The 16,066-nt window shown below is 39.4% G+C and overlaps 1 protein-coding gene across 8 annotated transcripts in view; it reads left to right on the forward strand.

Moving 5' to 3' along the window:
• The first annotated feature begins 2,997 nt into the window (after positions 1 to 2,997).
• The window catches only part of LOC149300633 (SWI/SNF-related matrix-associated actin-dependent regulator of chromatin subfamily A member 2-like), a 61,055-nt gene continuing 47,986 nt past the window's right edge, over positions 2,998 to 16,066 (forward strand). For 3 of the 8 annotated variants that reach the window (XM_089485208.1, XM_089485213.1, XM_089485214.1), the window contains exons 1-4: positions 2,998 to 3,222; positions 3,847 to 3,979; positions 9,424 to 9,792; positions 11,908 to 12,157. In XM_089485208.1, the coding sequence (XP_089341334.1) occupies positions 2,998 to 3,222; positions 3,847 to 3,979; positions 9,424 to 9,792; positions 11,908 to 12,157 (977 nt within the window). Of the gene's footprint in view, positions 3,223 to 3,846; positions 3,980 to 9,423; positions 9,793 to 9,975; positions 10,002 to 10,183; positions 10,195 to 10,652; positions 10,769 to 11,907; positions 12,158 to 16,066 lie in introns of all 8 variants that reach the window. The other 5 variants (XM_089485212.1, XM_089485210.1, XM_089485207.1 and 2 more) reach the window with 5 other exon arrangements.

Genomic DNA, 16,066 nt, shown 5'->3' on the forward strand with positions numbered 1-16,066 from the left:
TGACAAATGAAAATGCATTTCACATTGTTCAAGTGTGTTCTTTGTGCTTTAGGTGATAGTTAAAGTAACTTTGACTTTGAAGTCATTTTGGTAGGGTTTTGCTGGTTTCCCTAGGTTACATGAGGATAGCTTCTGAAGAGCCAGGGGTTTTATAAACCTCTGCGGTTTTATCCAGCTGCGTATGAGCTAGAGCAATGAACAGCAGGAATCTGTATTTGCAGTGCTGTCTGAATTGGGTTCTGAGTTTAATGACATGAGTTTTTTATTTCAGCTGTAGGCTCGGCATACCTGTCGAGATGTCTCAAATCCACAGGGACAGCATCTGGCCAGCAGAGGTTTATGTAAGGTCACACATTTATTGGCATGCAGTCCTATCCTTCACTCCAAAATATCAAACCTCAGACGTCTTGCTGGAGTAAAGACATTTGGCATTGGTTTACTGAAGTATTTTCTGCAGAGCATATTAAGAATCATTTTTTAGGGGGACGTGTGTGTGTGTGTGTGTGTGTGTGTGCATGTTGCATCCGGCACACTGATAATACAATGATTTTCAGTGAAAAAAATGTGGATTACAGTATGTATCTGTATGTGTGTGTATATGTGATACAGATGTAGTGTAGTCCACAACAGGAGTTGGCAAACATGAGTATAATTTTGGAGCCAGCCAGAAAAAGTTTAAGGGCCCACCTGATTTCCATACAAGCAAGTAAAAAAAAATATTGGTAATAGTAATAACCTGCCATGTCTTTTATAGTCAGCTCAAGTAAAAATGTCTGCTGCAGGGTTGAAAATCCCAGGATCCTTTGTGCCATGGCTCGTAAAGTAGAAGCTGATTTCTGAGACACAAAGCCTACAAAAATTCTGGGATATCTTTTAAACCATCTGCTATACTGAAGTTACACACACACACACATATATATATATATATATATATATATACACAAACACAGAGTTGTGCAAACGTTTTAGGCTGGTGTCAAAAAATGCTGTAACAAATGCTTTAAAAAATAAAACTTTAAATGATAAAAAATAAACTATTAAGAAAATGCAAGGCGAGTGAACAGAAGAAAAAAAGCGTAATCCTTTGCCTTCAAAACAGCATCACTTCTCATAGGTACACTTGCACAAAGTCTGAGATTTGAAAGGCATATAGTTAGGCATATGATTAAACAATTATACCAAACAAGTGCTAATGATCATCAATTTAATATGTAGATTGAAAGACATCAACTGAAACAGATACAGCTGTGTAGGAGGACTAAAACTAGGTGAGGAACAATCAAACTCACTAACAAGGTGAAGTTGGTGAAGACAATTTAATGTTGAAAGTCATATACTATGGCAAGACTGAGAACAGTAACAAGGCACAAGGTAGTCATACTGCATCAGCAAAGTCTCTTCCAGGCAAGAATTTCAAGGCAGACAGGGATTTTCAGAAGTTCTGTTTAAGCACAAAGAAATGTGCAATGATGAGGACTGTAGACGCAGTGGTGCACCAAGGAAACTGCAGCAGATGAAAGACACGTAATGCTTACTTCCATTCGCAATTAGTAGATGTCTGGCAGTGCCATCAGCTACCCTGGTACATACCTTTGACATGGAAAGACCAAGCAACTCCGGTTAGCAATAGGTAATTTGTTCAGAGAGCGGTGCAAGAATAAGTGTTTGCAGGCAACAGGCGGAGTTTCCTGCAAATTAAGTTCGGGATTTGGTGAGAATTAATGGTCTTTGTGCTGATAAGTACAGGCAGATACTCATCCATCATGCAGTACCATTAGGGCAGCATCTGGTTGGCCCCAAATGTATTCTGCAGCATTAGAACAACCCAAGATACACAACCAAAGTCATTAAGAACTGTCTTCAGCATCATGAACAAGGAGTCTTGAAACTGATGGTATGACCCCCGCAGAGCCCTGGTCTCAACATCATCAAGTCTCCCTGGAATTGCATGAAGAGGGAGAAGTAGTTGAGGTGCCTAAATCCACAAAAGAAGTATGGTTAGGTGGAACAAGTCTCTTAAATAAACTGTGTACATTGCTGTTGTTTTGAAGGCAAAGGGTGGTCACAACAACTATTGATTTGAACTAGATTTTCTTCGGTTTACTCACTTTGCATTTTTGTTAAATCATAAAAATAAACTAATATTTCTGAAAGCATTCTTTTACAGCATTTTTTTCACACCTGCTGAAATTGTTTGCACGGTACAGTATATGATTGTATATGATATATATATATATATGTATGTGTGTCATGGAAGCCTCTGTGCCCTTGGCTCCTGCAGGGGCCTGCGGGCCAGCCTTCTCCCTACAGACTATGGGCCCTGGCCTTGGAAGGGGTTCTGTTTTTGAGGAGGAGGGTAAAGGGGGTCCATTTGGAATACTTCCTCCTGGTACAGAGTACCACGTTTCCCGACTACCAGAGACACTGGAGCTCGGACACATATGATTTTACTCTCAAGCATCTAGTCTTGGCTGATTTGCAAAATGGACCACGTGAAAAGTTAAAATGCCCACACACCTGTCAAATGCATTAAAGTGCGTATGTTGACTGGAGTGTCAACCTTTAACAGTTACCACTGATGATTGTATGTTAAGTAAAGATGGCAACTTTAGTCAAAGGTGACATCTTTTATGGGACTAAAACACAAAAAATGTGAAATCACATGAACTTTTTCTTACCTAAAAAGTCTTTTAGGATCATCTCTGAAGTCCCAATTCATAATTTTTAATGTTGGCCCAATAAAAATATATCACTATCCACTGAAGATTCTGTCTTGGACTAATACAGCTGTATGCATTTTCCTTGTATTAAGTAAAAACACTGTCAATTATCAATGTGTTTATGTGCCAAATCTGCAATTAGTGTTTAAAAAGTCATTAATTGTAATCTCATGTAGAGACCAGTATAAAACTAGTAAGAATAGTGTAAAAATGTTGAGCTCATTTTACTCCATGTAACTGACCATTTCATTCATTTTATTAGGCCACAGATCATTCAATGTCCACACCAACAGATCCGGGTGCGATGCCCCACCCAGGGCCTTCTCCAGGGCCGGGACCATCTCCAGGACCTATACTAGGGCCAAGCCCAGGACCGGGGCCATCTCCTGGATCAGTACATAGCATGATGGGCCCAAGTCCCGGACCACCTAGTGTACCTCACCAACTTCCCAACATGGGCCCGTCAGATTATCCACAGGAGGGCATGCATCAGATGCATAAGGTAAAGTTGCTCTACCTGGTTATCTGTTAGATGTGCATTAAGAGTTGAGGAGAAAGCAGCTTGTATTTTAAAAGTTTCAGGATGCTTTCCCTGATTGACCCACATTGCCTGAGTGTGATCTAGTCAGCTGTGCAGTTGCTTGCTTTCAACTTACGTCAATAGAAAGTATCTTAACTAGATACACTGTACCAATATCTTGGAAAAAGAACTGTTCTTCATATGCTATTTAGGATGTACGCATCAATGTATGCCTTTAGTTGAAGAGCAGAGAGGTAGATAGAAAGGAAAATGTATCTCATTTCAAAGGAAACTCAACAGTTTCTGAAATGTTCCTAATTCTTTAGCAGTTGTATCAAATGTCTTTGCACCCTGATCTGAGATCCTACTCACTACTTCAGAGAAGCCCAAGAGATTTGTCTGCATGATCTAATCTTCATTAACACATGCTAATATTTTTTTTACTTAACAAATAAACCAAAGTGTCATCACTTATTATCAACAAATGATGTTAACTTTAACGGTCTATAGTTTCCAGTTTAGCTTTTATATATTTTCTTCTTATTATGTTTTCATTGGCTAATAGTTGTTTTGTTTTTCTTTTTAATCTTTTTGCCTTCAATTTAGCCACCCATTGACAGCATGCACGATAAAGGAATAGCTGAGGATATGCATTGTGGGACCATGAAGGGTTCAAACATGAGACCACCCCATGCAGGAATGGGTCCTCCTCAGAGCCCCATGGATCAACACAGTCAAGGTATTACATTTCCCAGAAATGTACATGTTGGGGGACACCAAAATGTTCCTTCTGATGGTTACGTTACTTTACAGAAACACAGTTTCAGTACTGCTAAACGCACAAAACCTTTTACAAATAAATCTGTAATCATGTAACTGTCTTTTTCATTCATGGTTTTGCAAGGATAATTTATAATTGTCATGTCACTGATAGGTTGGTGCCATAGAAATCGAATAACATTGAATAATTGGCAAGGTTTATTTTGAACATTATAAACTGTGCATTTAATTATCAATATTATTGTGATTGCTATTATTACCCTTTTATATAGCACTAACGATTTACACAACACTTCTAACAACACATACTTTCAAAGGGTATGACGTACGAGAATTGACAGATTAAATCATCCCTATGCTTTGGGGTTTATTCATTAAAGGAAGAGTTTGCAAAAGAGTTTCTGCTCCTTGACTTCACTATACATTATGATGGGCCAACCCCAGGGAGCTTCTTCTACAGAAAGAGCTTGGCTGGCCCTGTATAAAGTATAGATAAATAAAATGTATTGAAAATCTCCTGAAAATCTCACTGACACATTATACAGGAGAAATAGCTGGAGAAACTTGCCAGTGTTTTGCCTTTCATGATCAACAGTGAAGTGAGAGAGTTAAAGCCACAACTCGCATGCAAACTGTCCTGACAACTCTCCCTTTAGTGAAAAGACCCCCATTGTGATGGTTTGCCCATCCCCAACTCCTTTTCAGGAGATCTATTTGATCAAGAGGATCTCCTACTATGCAGTGTGTGCTCTACTGAGACCCCCTGCACACCTGCACATTTGGCATTCCCATTACTTTCAGTGGGAGTACTTTCCTGCCAGTGATTGGCAGCTTCAAGCAGACAAGTCTGCCAGGAATTACGGACAGCAGAGGCGTTACAGTGAGGTGTTTTCAGCAGGAGCTTTTTTAAGAACTAAAAAGCATATAAAAGTACTAATTACTTTAATATGCATTCATGTTTGATCTTTAATTAACAAGGCCCTGCAGTCTGATCAGGATTTAATTTACTACAGTTTGTGTAATAGTGATCTCCTGTCGTCAAAGCATATTGTGCAAAAGCAAGAAACGTGAAGTGTCGCTCTCAAAGGTTGGAATTTAATTATCATGGAACACGGGCTTACAGAGTGCAGTGAAGTGCGTGTCTTCATACACCGCTGGAAAGTGATATTGGTTGTTTTTTTTTGTTGTTGTTCTTTTCAGTTTCCTTATTTTTTTTGTAAGATGTTTTATTTTTATAAATCAAATAAAAGCTGCGTGTTATAATACAGTTATCCTTTTTGGAAACCATCCTTCATATTACACATTTTAGTACACTTCCCTTTTTTCTGCATTTTGGACTGTTACAACATTTTGGGTAAACTGGTGTTATGGATAAGGACAATTCCCTTGAGCGACTTGAGCACATTTTAAGGGTTTTCAGAGTTCCGTCGAATAAACTGCCCTTTACGCAGATCTGAAAATGTTCCATGGTACAGGAGCGTGTATTAAGTAAAAGACTGTTCATGTTTGCAAACATGTGCTACATACTGCCCCATTAAGTATTAACTTTAATAACATCTGTACTTGTGGAATGGAGAAACTTTGGTACGGAAAGCACAGTGGTACATTTCTGTGTAGAATGATTTTTTGAATCTTTTCTCTGTTGCCGGGTAAAGTCACCGGAGGAGGACAGTTCATTGTAACTTCAGGCTGCCTAGTAATGGAGGCCATCAAATACGACAAAGCCCGTTTCTCTTAACACACACATGTCCTAGTTCATTAGGATTTACATCTATATGAATCATACACAGCGGGCAGCGTGAGGATATGTTATCTAAAATGTATCCTCTTCTTAAATGTTAACGGTTAATTAAGTGATATTTTTTTTATCACTTCGTTAAGTTCCAGTGCTATTTAATACACTAATTAGTGATCTTATTAGTAGTATCCTGTGGTTTCTTTGTAAAACGGCGTGTTTTAACTTTCATTGATTTACACTGCTCTGATATTAGGTAGCTTCTTGATATTGTCTTAAAAGCCTCAGCACTCTTTAAGCGAGTGTGTATGTCTGCTTTGAATTTGTTGATCTTGTGTGCAAATGTATTCCATATTTAAAGACAGCGGCTAGAAAGTTGCGTGTAAGGTGACCAGAAATTGGATATCGGCTTTCATACGTAGGAGAAGCTCCAGATGTATTTTGTGTATATTAAAGACATTTTGGTGGTGCGTGACTAAACGTCATATCACTGTTGTGCCCTCATTCATCTCAAGGTGTCCTGAATCTGTATTTAAAGCTTAGAGAAGGTTACAGAAAGAACCTGGAGAAAACCCCTCTAGCAAAGGTTCTCTGTCTTATTAAGTATATTTGTTATCCTGAAAATGCAGTTTTTGGGTCCAAAAATGGGAGTTTGCAGGAGAGCTGCAGTTTCATTAGTGAATAAATCCCATTCATTTTTAGAGCTAGCGACTTTAGTCTTCTCCAGCCCGACTGTGCTGTAAGGATGGAAAATTGCTTTTCTTATGGTGAAAGACATAGTAAACTTGCATACTTAACATTTAAGAAACAAACAGACAAACTTTATGTGAAAAATAAGGTTTGCACAACTTATCTTAAATGTGTCATTAAAAAAGCAACCTCTCCAACTGTCGATCTCTTCTTCATGCCTCTTTCCTCTCACCGGCAGTGTTCATAACTGTTGGTAACGAGGATCCGGCAGTGCATGTGAGCACTACCGGCACTACCCATACTATTTCTGGTGAGAGAAAGCAGGCGGCCGGAAGGGATTGGCAGTGGGTAGGTGATGCTAGTGCTTTACAAAATGTTTACTTAATTGCTTCCTTGTTAATAAAGTCTACTATCTCTTTAACATACATGATACACAGACGTAGGCACACTCGCGAGCATGTAGGTGGCAGCGGCAGCCAGATCATGTTGTCTGTCGTTCTGTTGTGATAGGGATTTCTTCTAAATGATATTGTTTAAAATGCAGGGCTCCAGGCAACAATATTTGACCAAATGATTCAGATACTTTTATTACATGTTTTGCCACCATTCTGAAACCCTAATCTGTGCAAAAGCACATGGCCTGGAAAATGTCAGTGAGGTAATGTGAAAAGCTTTGTTTCAAGGGATGTTTGAGAAACCGCTGCCAGTGCTGGAGAATGTCTGGTTTTCCGTCCTCTCTGCTGGAGACTTGTTTATGATTAGTGTATAGCTGTACATTCTTCTTTCTTGACTACAAGACAGATCTTCACATGTGTTTCCTGCAGTTGTTTTGCTGGCGGTCTCCAGCTCTGCTTGGTGCTATAGGTGCTTTATATCACGCTATAGTGCTCTAGAAGGCAGGTAGCTATCCTTTGAAACACTCTTCTATCAGCAGACATCGAGGGGCTCAAGGGAAACATTGTTACGTTCACGCTCTGGAATCATCTCTCAGTTGTAGTGTGTATTACATTCAGGTCATATCTCAACCATATACTTAAAAACTCAATAGAGTCGTTTACATTTCCTATACATCCCTAAAACTAAAGTTCACCCTATAAGATAAAATTAGTAGTAAGTATTGAAAGGAAATTAATTCTTTTTTTTGTTTAACCAGACCCGAGTTGTTGAGCAGTAAGATTCATGGTGGCTTCTTGATCGATAAGTAAGTTGGGGAGAACGGCCATCTCCCTAGTTTACTTGCACTAGCTGGCATACCTCCGTATTACCTTGTACACTGTTCTGCCCATCCTTTAAATTCTTTATGACATTCAGTGCTGTCATGATTTTGTTGTTTAGAATAATAGATTGATAAAGCACGATCATATTCCACATTACTGCACAATTTTCACTCACAGAAACAGAAGGTAAGGAGGACACTGCTCAAGCAAGCTTTCAGTCTAGATTTTCTGGTAATGTTACATCCATCAGGGTAACCTACCATCCATGCCAACAGTCTCTGTCTCTTTTTCCACAGCTCCACTTCTTCTCTTGCCTCTTCTTGTTCTTCTGTCTTTTTATTTTTTTTTTTGGATTCTTTTTTGGAACGTCTGCTTCTGCCATTAACCAGTCGGCTCAGTTAATCAGGCCTCCCCAAACACTTTCACCAAAGTCTGGATTCTCCACACACACCCTGCCCTGGCTCCTTCCCTTTGCTCCAAGAAGCCAGAATAATGCAGATGGATTAGAGGAGAAAGAAGAGTGCAGAAATGCTTTTCTTTCTCTGAAAATCCCTCTACAATAATCTTGAGTACTTCCACAAAAGGGCAGAGCCCTGGCGTGCCCCTTGGGGAAAAGGGTTCGTGCAGAGGTTCTGCCATCTTGTGCAAGTGCGCCAGGATACCTGGTTAATGGAGGTGATACCGAGAAGAAGCAGGAGAAAAAAAAAGACAGAATAACAACAAGAGGCGAGAGAAGAATTGAGCTGGGGAAAATGAGACAGCGACACTGAAGTGGTGGCAGAGAAGGTAGGGAGAGAGCATGAGTGAGAGTGAAAAAGCAATGAAATCCAAATGAAAATTTGGAGCTCTCTGCCTTGTTTTCATTTGTTTTGTTGGGGGTACCTGTTAATACAAATTAACAAAATTGGCAAGTTTTTGTTAAAATTTAAATTTTGTATAAATCAAATTGCACAAATCTAGTGCTTTCACAGGTTAAATGCAGTGCAGGTGAGCATTACGATGGCTTTGATTCGCTAAAAATCTTTTTTTTTTCTGAAAAAAATATTTTTGATCCCCCCCCCCCCTCAATCGTTAGAAAGCATCTCTATACATAAAATGTGAATCTTTGATCTAGTGGCATTTAATGGCCTGTTAGAGAGTAGTATAAAAAAAGACTTTTGAATATGATGAAATGCCAAAGTAATTGTACCATGGAAGCCTGCGAGACCAGATGGGTACTAGCACTTCTGTATAGCCTTTCTTATGAACCCACAGCAGAGTGAAGTTCAATGATTAAAAACAAACTAAATTGTTCACTGTCCCTTTAACATTTTGTTATCATTAATCCAACTATAAAACACAGAAATATTGAATTTCTACAACATATATTTGGTGCAGTGGACATTTCTTGCAGACTTCATCTGTAATCCAATGATGTCATTATTACAGTCTCCATGACCTGACACCATCAAGTATTTTACTTTTTTGGCTTCTTAATGTGCTATTGTACAAAGATGGTTTCAGCCTGTGCATGATGCCAAGCTAAAATTTAGCTACTATTCAGATGTAAGGCAAATCATTACATGTCAGTGTCTTTAACGGGGCGTTGATATCCATTTTTTTATCTTGCAAAGATCAGTTAAGCATATTTAGCTAGCTGAGGCAGGCTATCTGTCTTGGATCCAATCAATGTTTCAAAGTGTGTTGAATTTAGCATGTTCCCTGTACCTTTTTCCCTTTAGCCAAATCCCATAATATGGTTCTATGTTTTTGTTGTTCCAGGATATATGTCACCGCACCCTTCCCCTTTGGGAGCACCTGAACATGTATCCAGTCCAATGTCTGGGGGTGGTCCAACTCCTCCGCAAATACCACCAACGCAACCAGGTCTCATAATGCAAGGAGATCCACAAGTTATAAGTCAGCCAAGCCGGGGTCCTTCGGCATTTAGCCAGGGCCAGCTTCATCAGCTAAGGGCTCAGATTTTAGCCTACAAGATGCTGGCGAGAGGACAGCCTTTGTCTGAGAACCTGCAACTTGCTGTACAAGGGAAGAGGACACTGCCTGCCATTCAACAGCCGCAACCGCAGCAGCCGCAACCGCAGCAGCCACCGCCTCAGCAGCCCGCTGCTAATTATAACAGGCCACCTGGTAAGGGCAGTTATGGCTGATATGCACATCATTAGTACAGCGTCTTTAATGCTCTTGAGCTGTGCTTTGTCTATTGTTTAGAACGTCATGGCTTTGCTCCTTGCTACATTTATAATGCGTGCAATTATAGTAATGCTACATCCACCGGTTCACACAGCAACGTGAATGTGTGAATGAAATTAGCCCAACAATAATTAACATAAGGTCAGGTAACATGTATATTTACTATTTCTGATTTTTGTTATATAACTACAACCAGAAAGCTATGTAAACTTGGTGGAAACATCTCCTCTAGAGGATAACAGCTGAGGAGTGTTGAGCGCTTTTACTAGTTTGAAATATAATGCATTTCAATCAAATAGCACTGCTGTAAAGATTTGTATTATCCAAGGCATAGGTGGTGTAGAGCTGCTGTACGTGAGGTCTGCTGGTGAGATGGGTTTGTGCGGTGAAAGCACTTTGGTTTTGCTGAGCTTCACCTGAGCTGGAAGCTGTATGGCCTCAGTGCCTGCAGAGCTCCGGGCTCTCTCCTGAAGTTTAGTGGTACTTGGTCTGTAATGTATCCATGCAGAAAAATTGCACCAGTGAAATCACAGTATTTTCTTACTTGGTTGTGTGCCATCTTCATTGACTGAACCACTCTGTCATTCTGCTCCCTCGGAAACTGCAGATGTGGTTAAGCAGAAAAGAAAGATACGTCTGTGCCCATCAGTTTTAAAGTGCATGTCATCCTGCTTGTAACATCGTTTAGATATCTGTTTTACGAAGACCTTTTTTCTGATAATGCTTTCAGTGTTCTTTCAGTATTTCTGGTAACACATCATACATAGCTGAATGTCCACGCAGTTGTGGCTCATTGTGATGTTATTTGTAGGTATGGGAATGCATCCCATGGCTGTCCCTCCTACCGGGGCAGGACCAGCACCAGGAATGCCAGGACATGCTGCTAGTATGACTCCAAAACCTTGGGCAGAAGGTAAATCTTATGCCATTTTAGGCATGCCTCACGCAAATATTTAAAGGGTCTCTGCTTAAAATACAAGTTTGTGACCTTAATCTAAAAAAGTTTTTTGTGCTAATACAGACTGGCTACTATTTCTGATACCAAGAAATTCAACTAATGTTACAATGAACATGTACTCTCATAACATAATGCACCATAAACAGAAAGCTAGCCACTAAACAAGTGTACAATTTACTAATACCAAGTGCCTAAATTCACTCACCTGCAAATCAGACCAAATCCAAGTTAAATGCACAAGCCACAATCAACAACAGCAAAGTGGGACGAATGGAAGGCACTAAGCTTCACCTCTTCTGACAGTTTTAAACTGATTTCTTCCATTAGCTTTCGGTTTGGCTCATTAACACCGCCTGACCTGATTGTGTTTTCTTTTGGAAAATGTTGTTCTCTGATTGAGACTATGGAGAGGGTCCAAAATACCTTTCCTCTACGATGAATCCTTTGACAAAAAAGAAAATGTATAATGATACACAAGACCAGTATGCCCAGTACAATCAAAATGCATATGGTAGTATAGATTAAAATGAAAAAAGTTGGACCACTTATGAGATTTCCAAAAATTAACCAATGCTTACATTATTATTAGATAAATTTAAGTAGTTTTGGTATGTGACCGAAAAGTTGATATTTCTACCTACGTCTTGTATACTCACTTGCACTCAGTTCCAATACTGGCTTTGCTGAATGCTGCATGCAGTGGTGTGTTTATATCCCAGTGCACATCCATGAAGTCTTTTCATTGATTTCAAGGGGAGCACTTTCCTGCCACTGATTGGAAACTGTTAATGATTGGCACAACATACTCCCATTCATTTTATTGGAAGTACTTTACTGGTACTGATTGACAGTTTAAGCAGCTAATGAGTGTTCTTCGAAGAATTCATATTAAAGTACTTACAGTGGCTTAGGGTTACTTACAGAGTATTTTAATGTAAATGAAATGTCGGGGACATTACACTGTCCCTTTAAGTACTCCAATCAGGATGTTCCTTTTTTCACATTGACCTAATTTTGTGTGACTGAAGTATGGTGTGTTAAAACAGACGTATGTCTGTGTTGTCTTAATGTATTTTTATTGATATTTTTATCAGGACAATGTTCTGACATGAGTGTTCCAAGCACTCCTCAGAAGCTTGTGGTGCCACCTCCTAGTGGGAGACCTTCTCCTGCTCCACCAGCTGCTCCTCCAACTGTTGCTCTACCTGGTCCATCTGTTCCTCAGCCAACTCCTGGGCAACCAGCACCTATTATTCAGCTCCAGCAGAAACAAAATCGGATTAGCCCTATCCAGAAGCCTCAGGGCCTTGACCCTGTTGAAATACTCCAGGAAAGAGAATACAGGTAAAGAAAACCCCTACTAACAGTACACCTTTTAATGTTGACTCTAGGCAGTTGTGTGCAATACACCTTCAACAATGTTTTACATAATGTAGAGTGTTTTCAAATTACCCTCTTCCCCATACAGGACTGTACAAAAAAGTTTCATATAAATAAAAGGGTTAAAGTCCAGGGCCCTCCACCAAGAGAATTGTCCTTGCCTCAAAGTTTAAGAATGAATGCATATATCCATCCAGGCATGTACAAAGTGAAAATACAACACAAGCCTGTCTTGTGCAAGACAGACCAGGTTAGATTTCCTGCACATAGTGGCCCCTGTTTAGGTCCTACACAGCAATTCTCAGGAGAAAGGCAGGATTGCTCCCCCATAGTGCGTATTACATTGGTGAATTGACAACTCGGAATTCATTAAAAGAACCACACTAAGAGTCATATTTAGCTAGTCATTGCAAGTGGTGGCATGACTGTGCACAGTTTTATTGGACTTAGAGGCGTTTATAGGTGTTGCCAGGCCATTTCTATTAAGGGGGGGGGGGTTGCATCGTGGCAAATCCAATCACCCCTGGAAACATTATATAGTTTTGTATTGCTTCCACAGATAAAGTAATCAAATATCTCCTAATGCCTTTGTGACTAGTGATAGTCATTCATCAGTACGTGACACAGAGGAAAGTGCCGGAGGTTATGAATGTGTCCCTGCTCGCCAATATTCTGCCTCTGCAGATTGAAAGTACTGCACTGTGGATCATCACTGTCATTCATGAGTAAAATAGTGTAAAGTGATTTCTCCAGCAGTCTACATGGTGGTAACCCTTACAGCATACATGTTATAGCACACATGTTATAGCAGGGTATTTTGTCATAGAATGTTTCATGCTAGCAGATGAATGGGCCCAGCTGTGTCTCTTACTAGGCTTACTTTGTAGGGCATACTCCAACATATAGAATCTTATACTGAGATAGAATAGTGGTGATGGAGTTTTAGGAGCCAGACGGAACCCATAACATGAAAATCGATCAAATGTACTTACCTAATTTTAATTTTAAAAAAATGTGGACATTCAACCCCTTTTTGTCACCTATAGATAGATTCATCAGTATAATACACTATAAGATTTGTATTTCCAATTCCTCTCTCTTCTGCTGAACCAATGTATCCCAGCATGCATCTGACCTCCAAACATGGTTGACCAGTGTTTTTTTCAGTATTTGCTCTTTATTTATTTGTTTGTTTATTTATATAGTTGTTTATCCATACTATATACATTTGTAAGCGGCAAACAATAAACTGTTAGCTAAAGCAAGTAGGCAGGGTTGGGGTTTTGAGCTAAAGGCAAGAGAGCGTCGGGATGTTTAATGTTTTTCAGCAGAGTCCAGTGGCAGCAATGAAGTTTGAAATACATCCCATCCATTAATAAGAACTGTGTACCCCGGAGTGTAATATTCAGTTCTTCAGATCTAAATCTCTGGCTCTTGGCTCATGCATCAGGCACATTTAGAAGAGCAAAGCAGTAGTAAATCATGCATGGAGGGGCCGTGGGTGGGTGGGTGTTAAAGCCCATCAGATTTGTCAGTCTCAGCATTGCATTGAAATACCTGTGCTGCATTTCTTAAAGCTGTGAAAGGCGACTTATTTTATGTTCTGCAGTGTGTAGAAGGTCTATAACTATAAAGAGCACCTTGTCTCAAATGTACATCAATGAGCCTACCGAGATGCCGCTTCACTTGGTTTTATTCTTTAAATGTTGTCTAGGTAGGAGTCTGGTTGTAGGACAGTTGCTCTTAACGTAGATAAAACAAAAGCCATTATCTCCAAGGGAACATTCATTCTAACCTAGAGGGCTTCATAATGTTCTCTTACAAAACAATTAAAGGGATACTATTCTCGGGACATCATTTGTGCAGTGTATTTGTTAAACAGAGAAATAAACAACCTTAATATTTCACATTGAAATGATTCCTTTAAAGGAAGTGCTGCCGAAGTTTTTTCCTTTCATTGTGAATTGTTTAACCCTTTATACGTTTTTAAGTATTCATTGTAAAATGATGTATGAATATCGTTAAACAGTTGTGAGCGACTGGAAACTCTACATTTATACATTGGAATACATTTATGTTTGTTCTGGTATACCTCTTATATATTACGGTGATTAAGTTGTGATTAACATAAATCTCAAGAGCGCTGCTATAATTAGAAATCGCGTTTCAGATTGCGAGTGGGGAATTTTGTCTCAAAAATCAAACCTATAAAACAACTTATATTTATATACCTTGGAATGTTACCAGGGAGGCATCCTCGGTAATTTGGATTTCTCTTGTGACAACCAGGGCTTTGGGTCTCGTAACAGAATAATAAATCTGCTCTTAAAAATGTAAGAAAGAAAGAGGATCTGTGAGTGGATTTTAGTCAATTATAAGGAAAATGAAGTGGATTCTGTTGTAGTTTATATCAATGTTAGTAGTCAGTAGGCTCGTTTTTTTTCTAACCATGCAGAGTAAACGAAGGTATATAATATTTCAGTGGTTTACCCGGGTCACTAGTGGCAAAACCATGCCTTATCTATGTAGAAGCTGCTGGTAGTAGACTTTTGATCAGGATCCAGCGCTGCAGGCGAGATGGACAGCACAGCATCCGCAACGATGAGTTAGGGGACTGTTTGTTTTGCTATACTGAAAACGAATCAATGTAATTTGAAATACTCATTCCATTTACATTGAATGTGTATAGAATATACGTACCGTACTAGAAACCTTGGTTTTCATGGAAGCCTTTATGCAGTTTGGCAAAATGATTGGGGGGGGGGGGGTTCAGCAGTGTAGCAGCCTTATGTAGCAGCTCCCTTGTTGATCCCTTGTTTAGCATCATTAGAATTGTGTTTTGCTGGTGATCAGAGCAATTTGCTCTAGAGAAAGAGAGACACATAAAGAGATGGAGAGCTGCAAACAGAAAGAGAAGGAGGGCATGAAACACACAGAATGTTGGCGTGCAATTTGGGTATACAAAGTGAGACAAACCGCACCAAGAAAGCCAGACAAACAGACAGAGCGATCACCGCATTGAGAGGCAGGTGGCAGCTAAGTGCACCAGGTTTCTACTGTCAGTGGGTGTTAGTGTGAAGCACTAGACTAGATTCACTACCCAGACAACAAAATATACACTAGATTGTGGAGGAACAGGTCAAGTGCACGAAATCTTATATCATTTCCCAAAATCTGATCTGGAAATCCAGTGTAAGTCGTCTCCAGCGCTGTCTTAGAAGCTGATGCCAGACAGAGGTCTGCTAGATTCACAGAAAGCATATGTACTAATTTCAACGACAGTGCTTTCCTGCCAATGATTGGCTGCTTCAAACTGCCAGCCAGCGACAAGAATCAGGTGACCACGGTGGTGCTGCTTCTAACTCTGTTAAGTGCTTTCTTTGTTTTTGAATAATGGATAGTAAAGTGCTCATTGGTTGCTGCCATAGGAACCGAAAAGCATCTTTAAAATGTTGTGTTTATGCGAGTAGACATTCAAGACAACTAATAAAATGACTGATCTGCTGTAGTGTATTTGCTTAGCATGTAAGATGGAATTAATGTTTTGTCTAAGTGGGACCTTATCTTATGGTGGATTAAGGAGATTTTACTTAGGACGGTCCTTAATCAATTCTGAATATTGGCAGAAAGTGATGCATACAATTTCAATTTAATATCCAATATACAATTTCATTGAATAACACATTTAAAATTCACACTTCTGTAACACTAATTTCTTTAAAAAGTTATACATTTTTGATGTGTACCTTTTTGTCTAATAACACCCTTTTGATTATAGCTTGTTTTATATAACATTACCATGGGATATTAAGGTGTTGTAAAACACCATAAGGTGGTAAGCAATAATCCAAAGGGGGTTATACATTGTGAATG

The sequence above is a fragment of the Sceloporus occidentalis genome, unplaced genomic scaffold, assembly GCF_023333645.1.
Source record: "Sceloporus occidentalis isolate IW3139 unplaced genomic scaffold, rSceOcc1.0.p SCAF_24, whole genome shotgun sequence".
Taxonomy (NCBI): domain Eukaryota; kingdom Metazoa; phylum Chordata; class Lepidosauria; order Squamata; family Phrynosomatidae; genus Sceloporus; species Sceloporus occidentalis.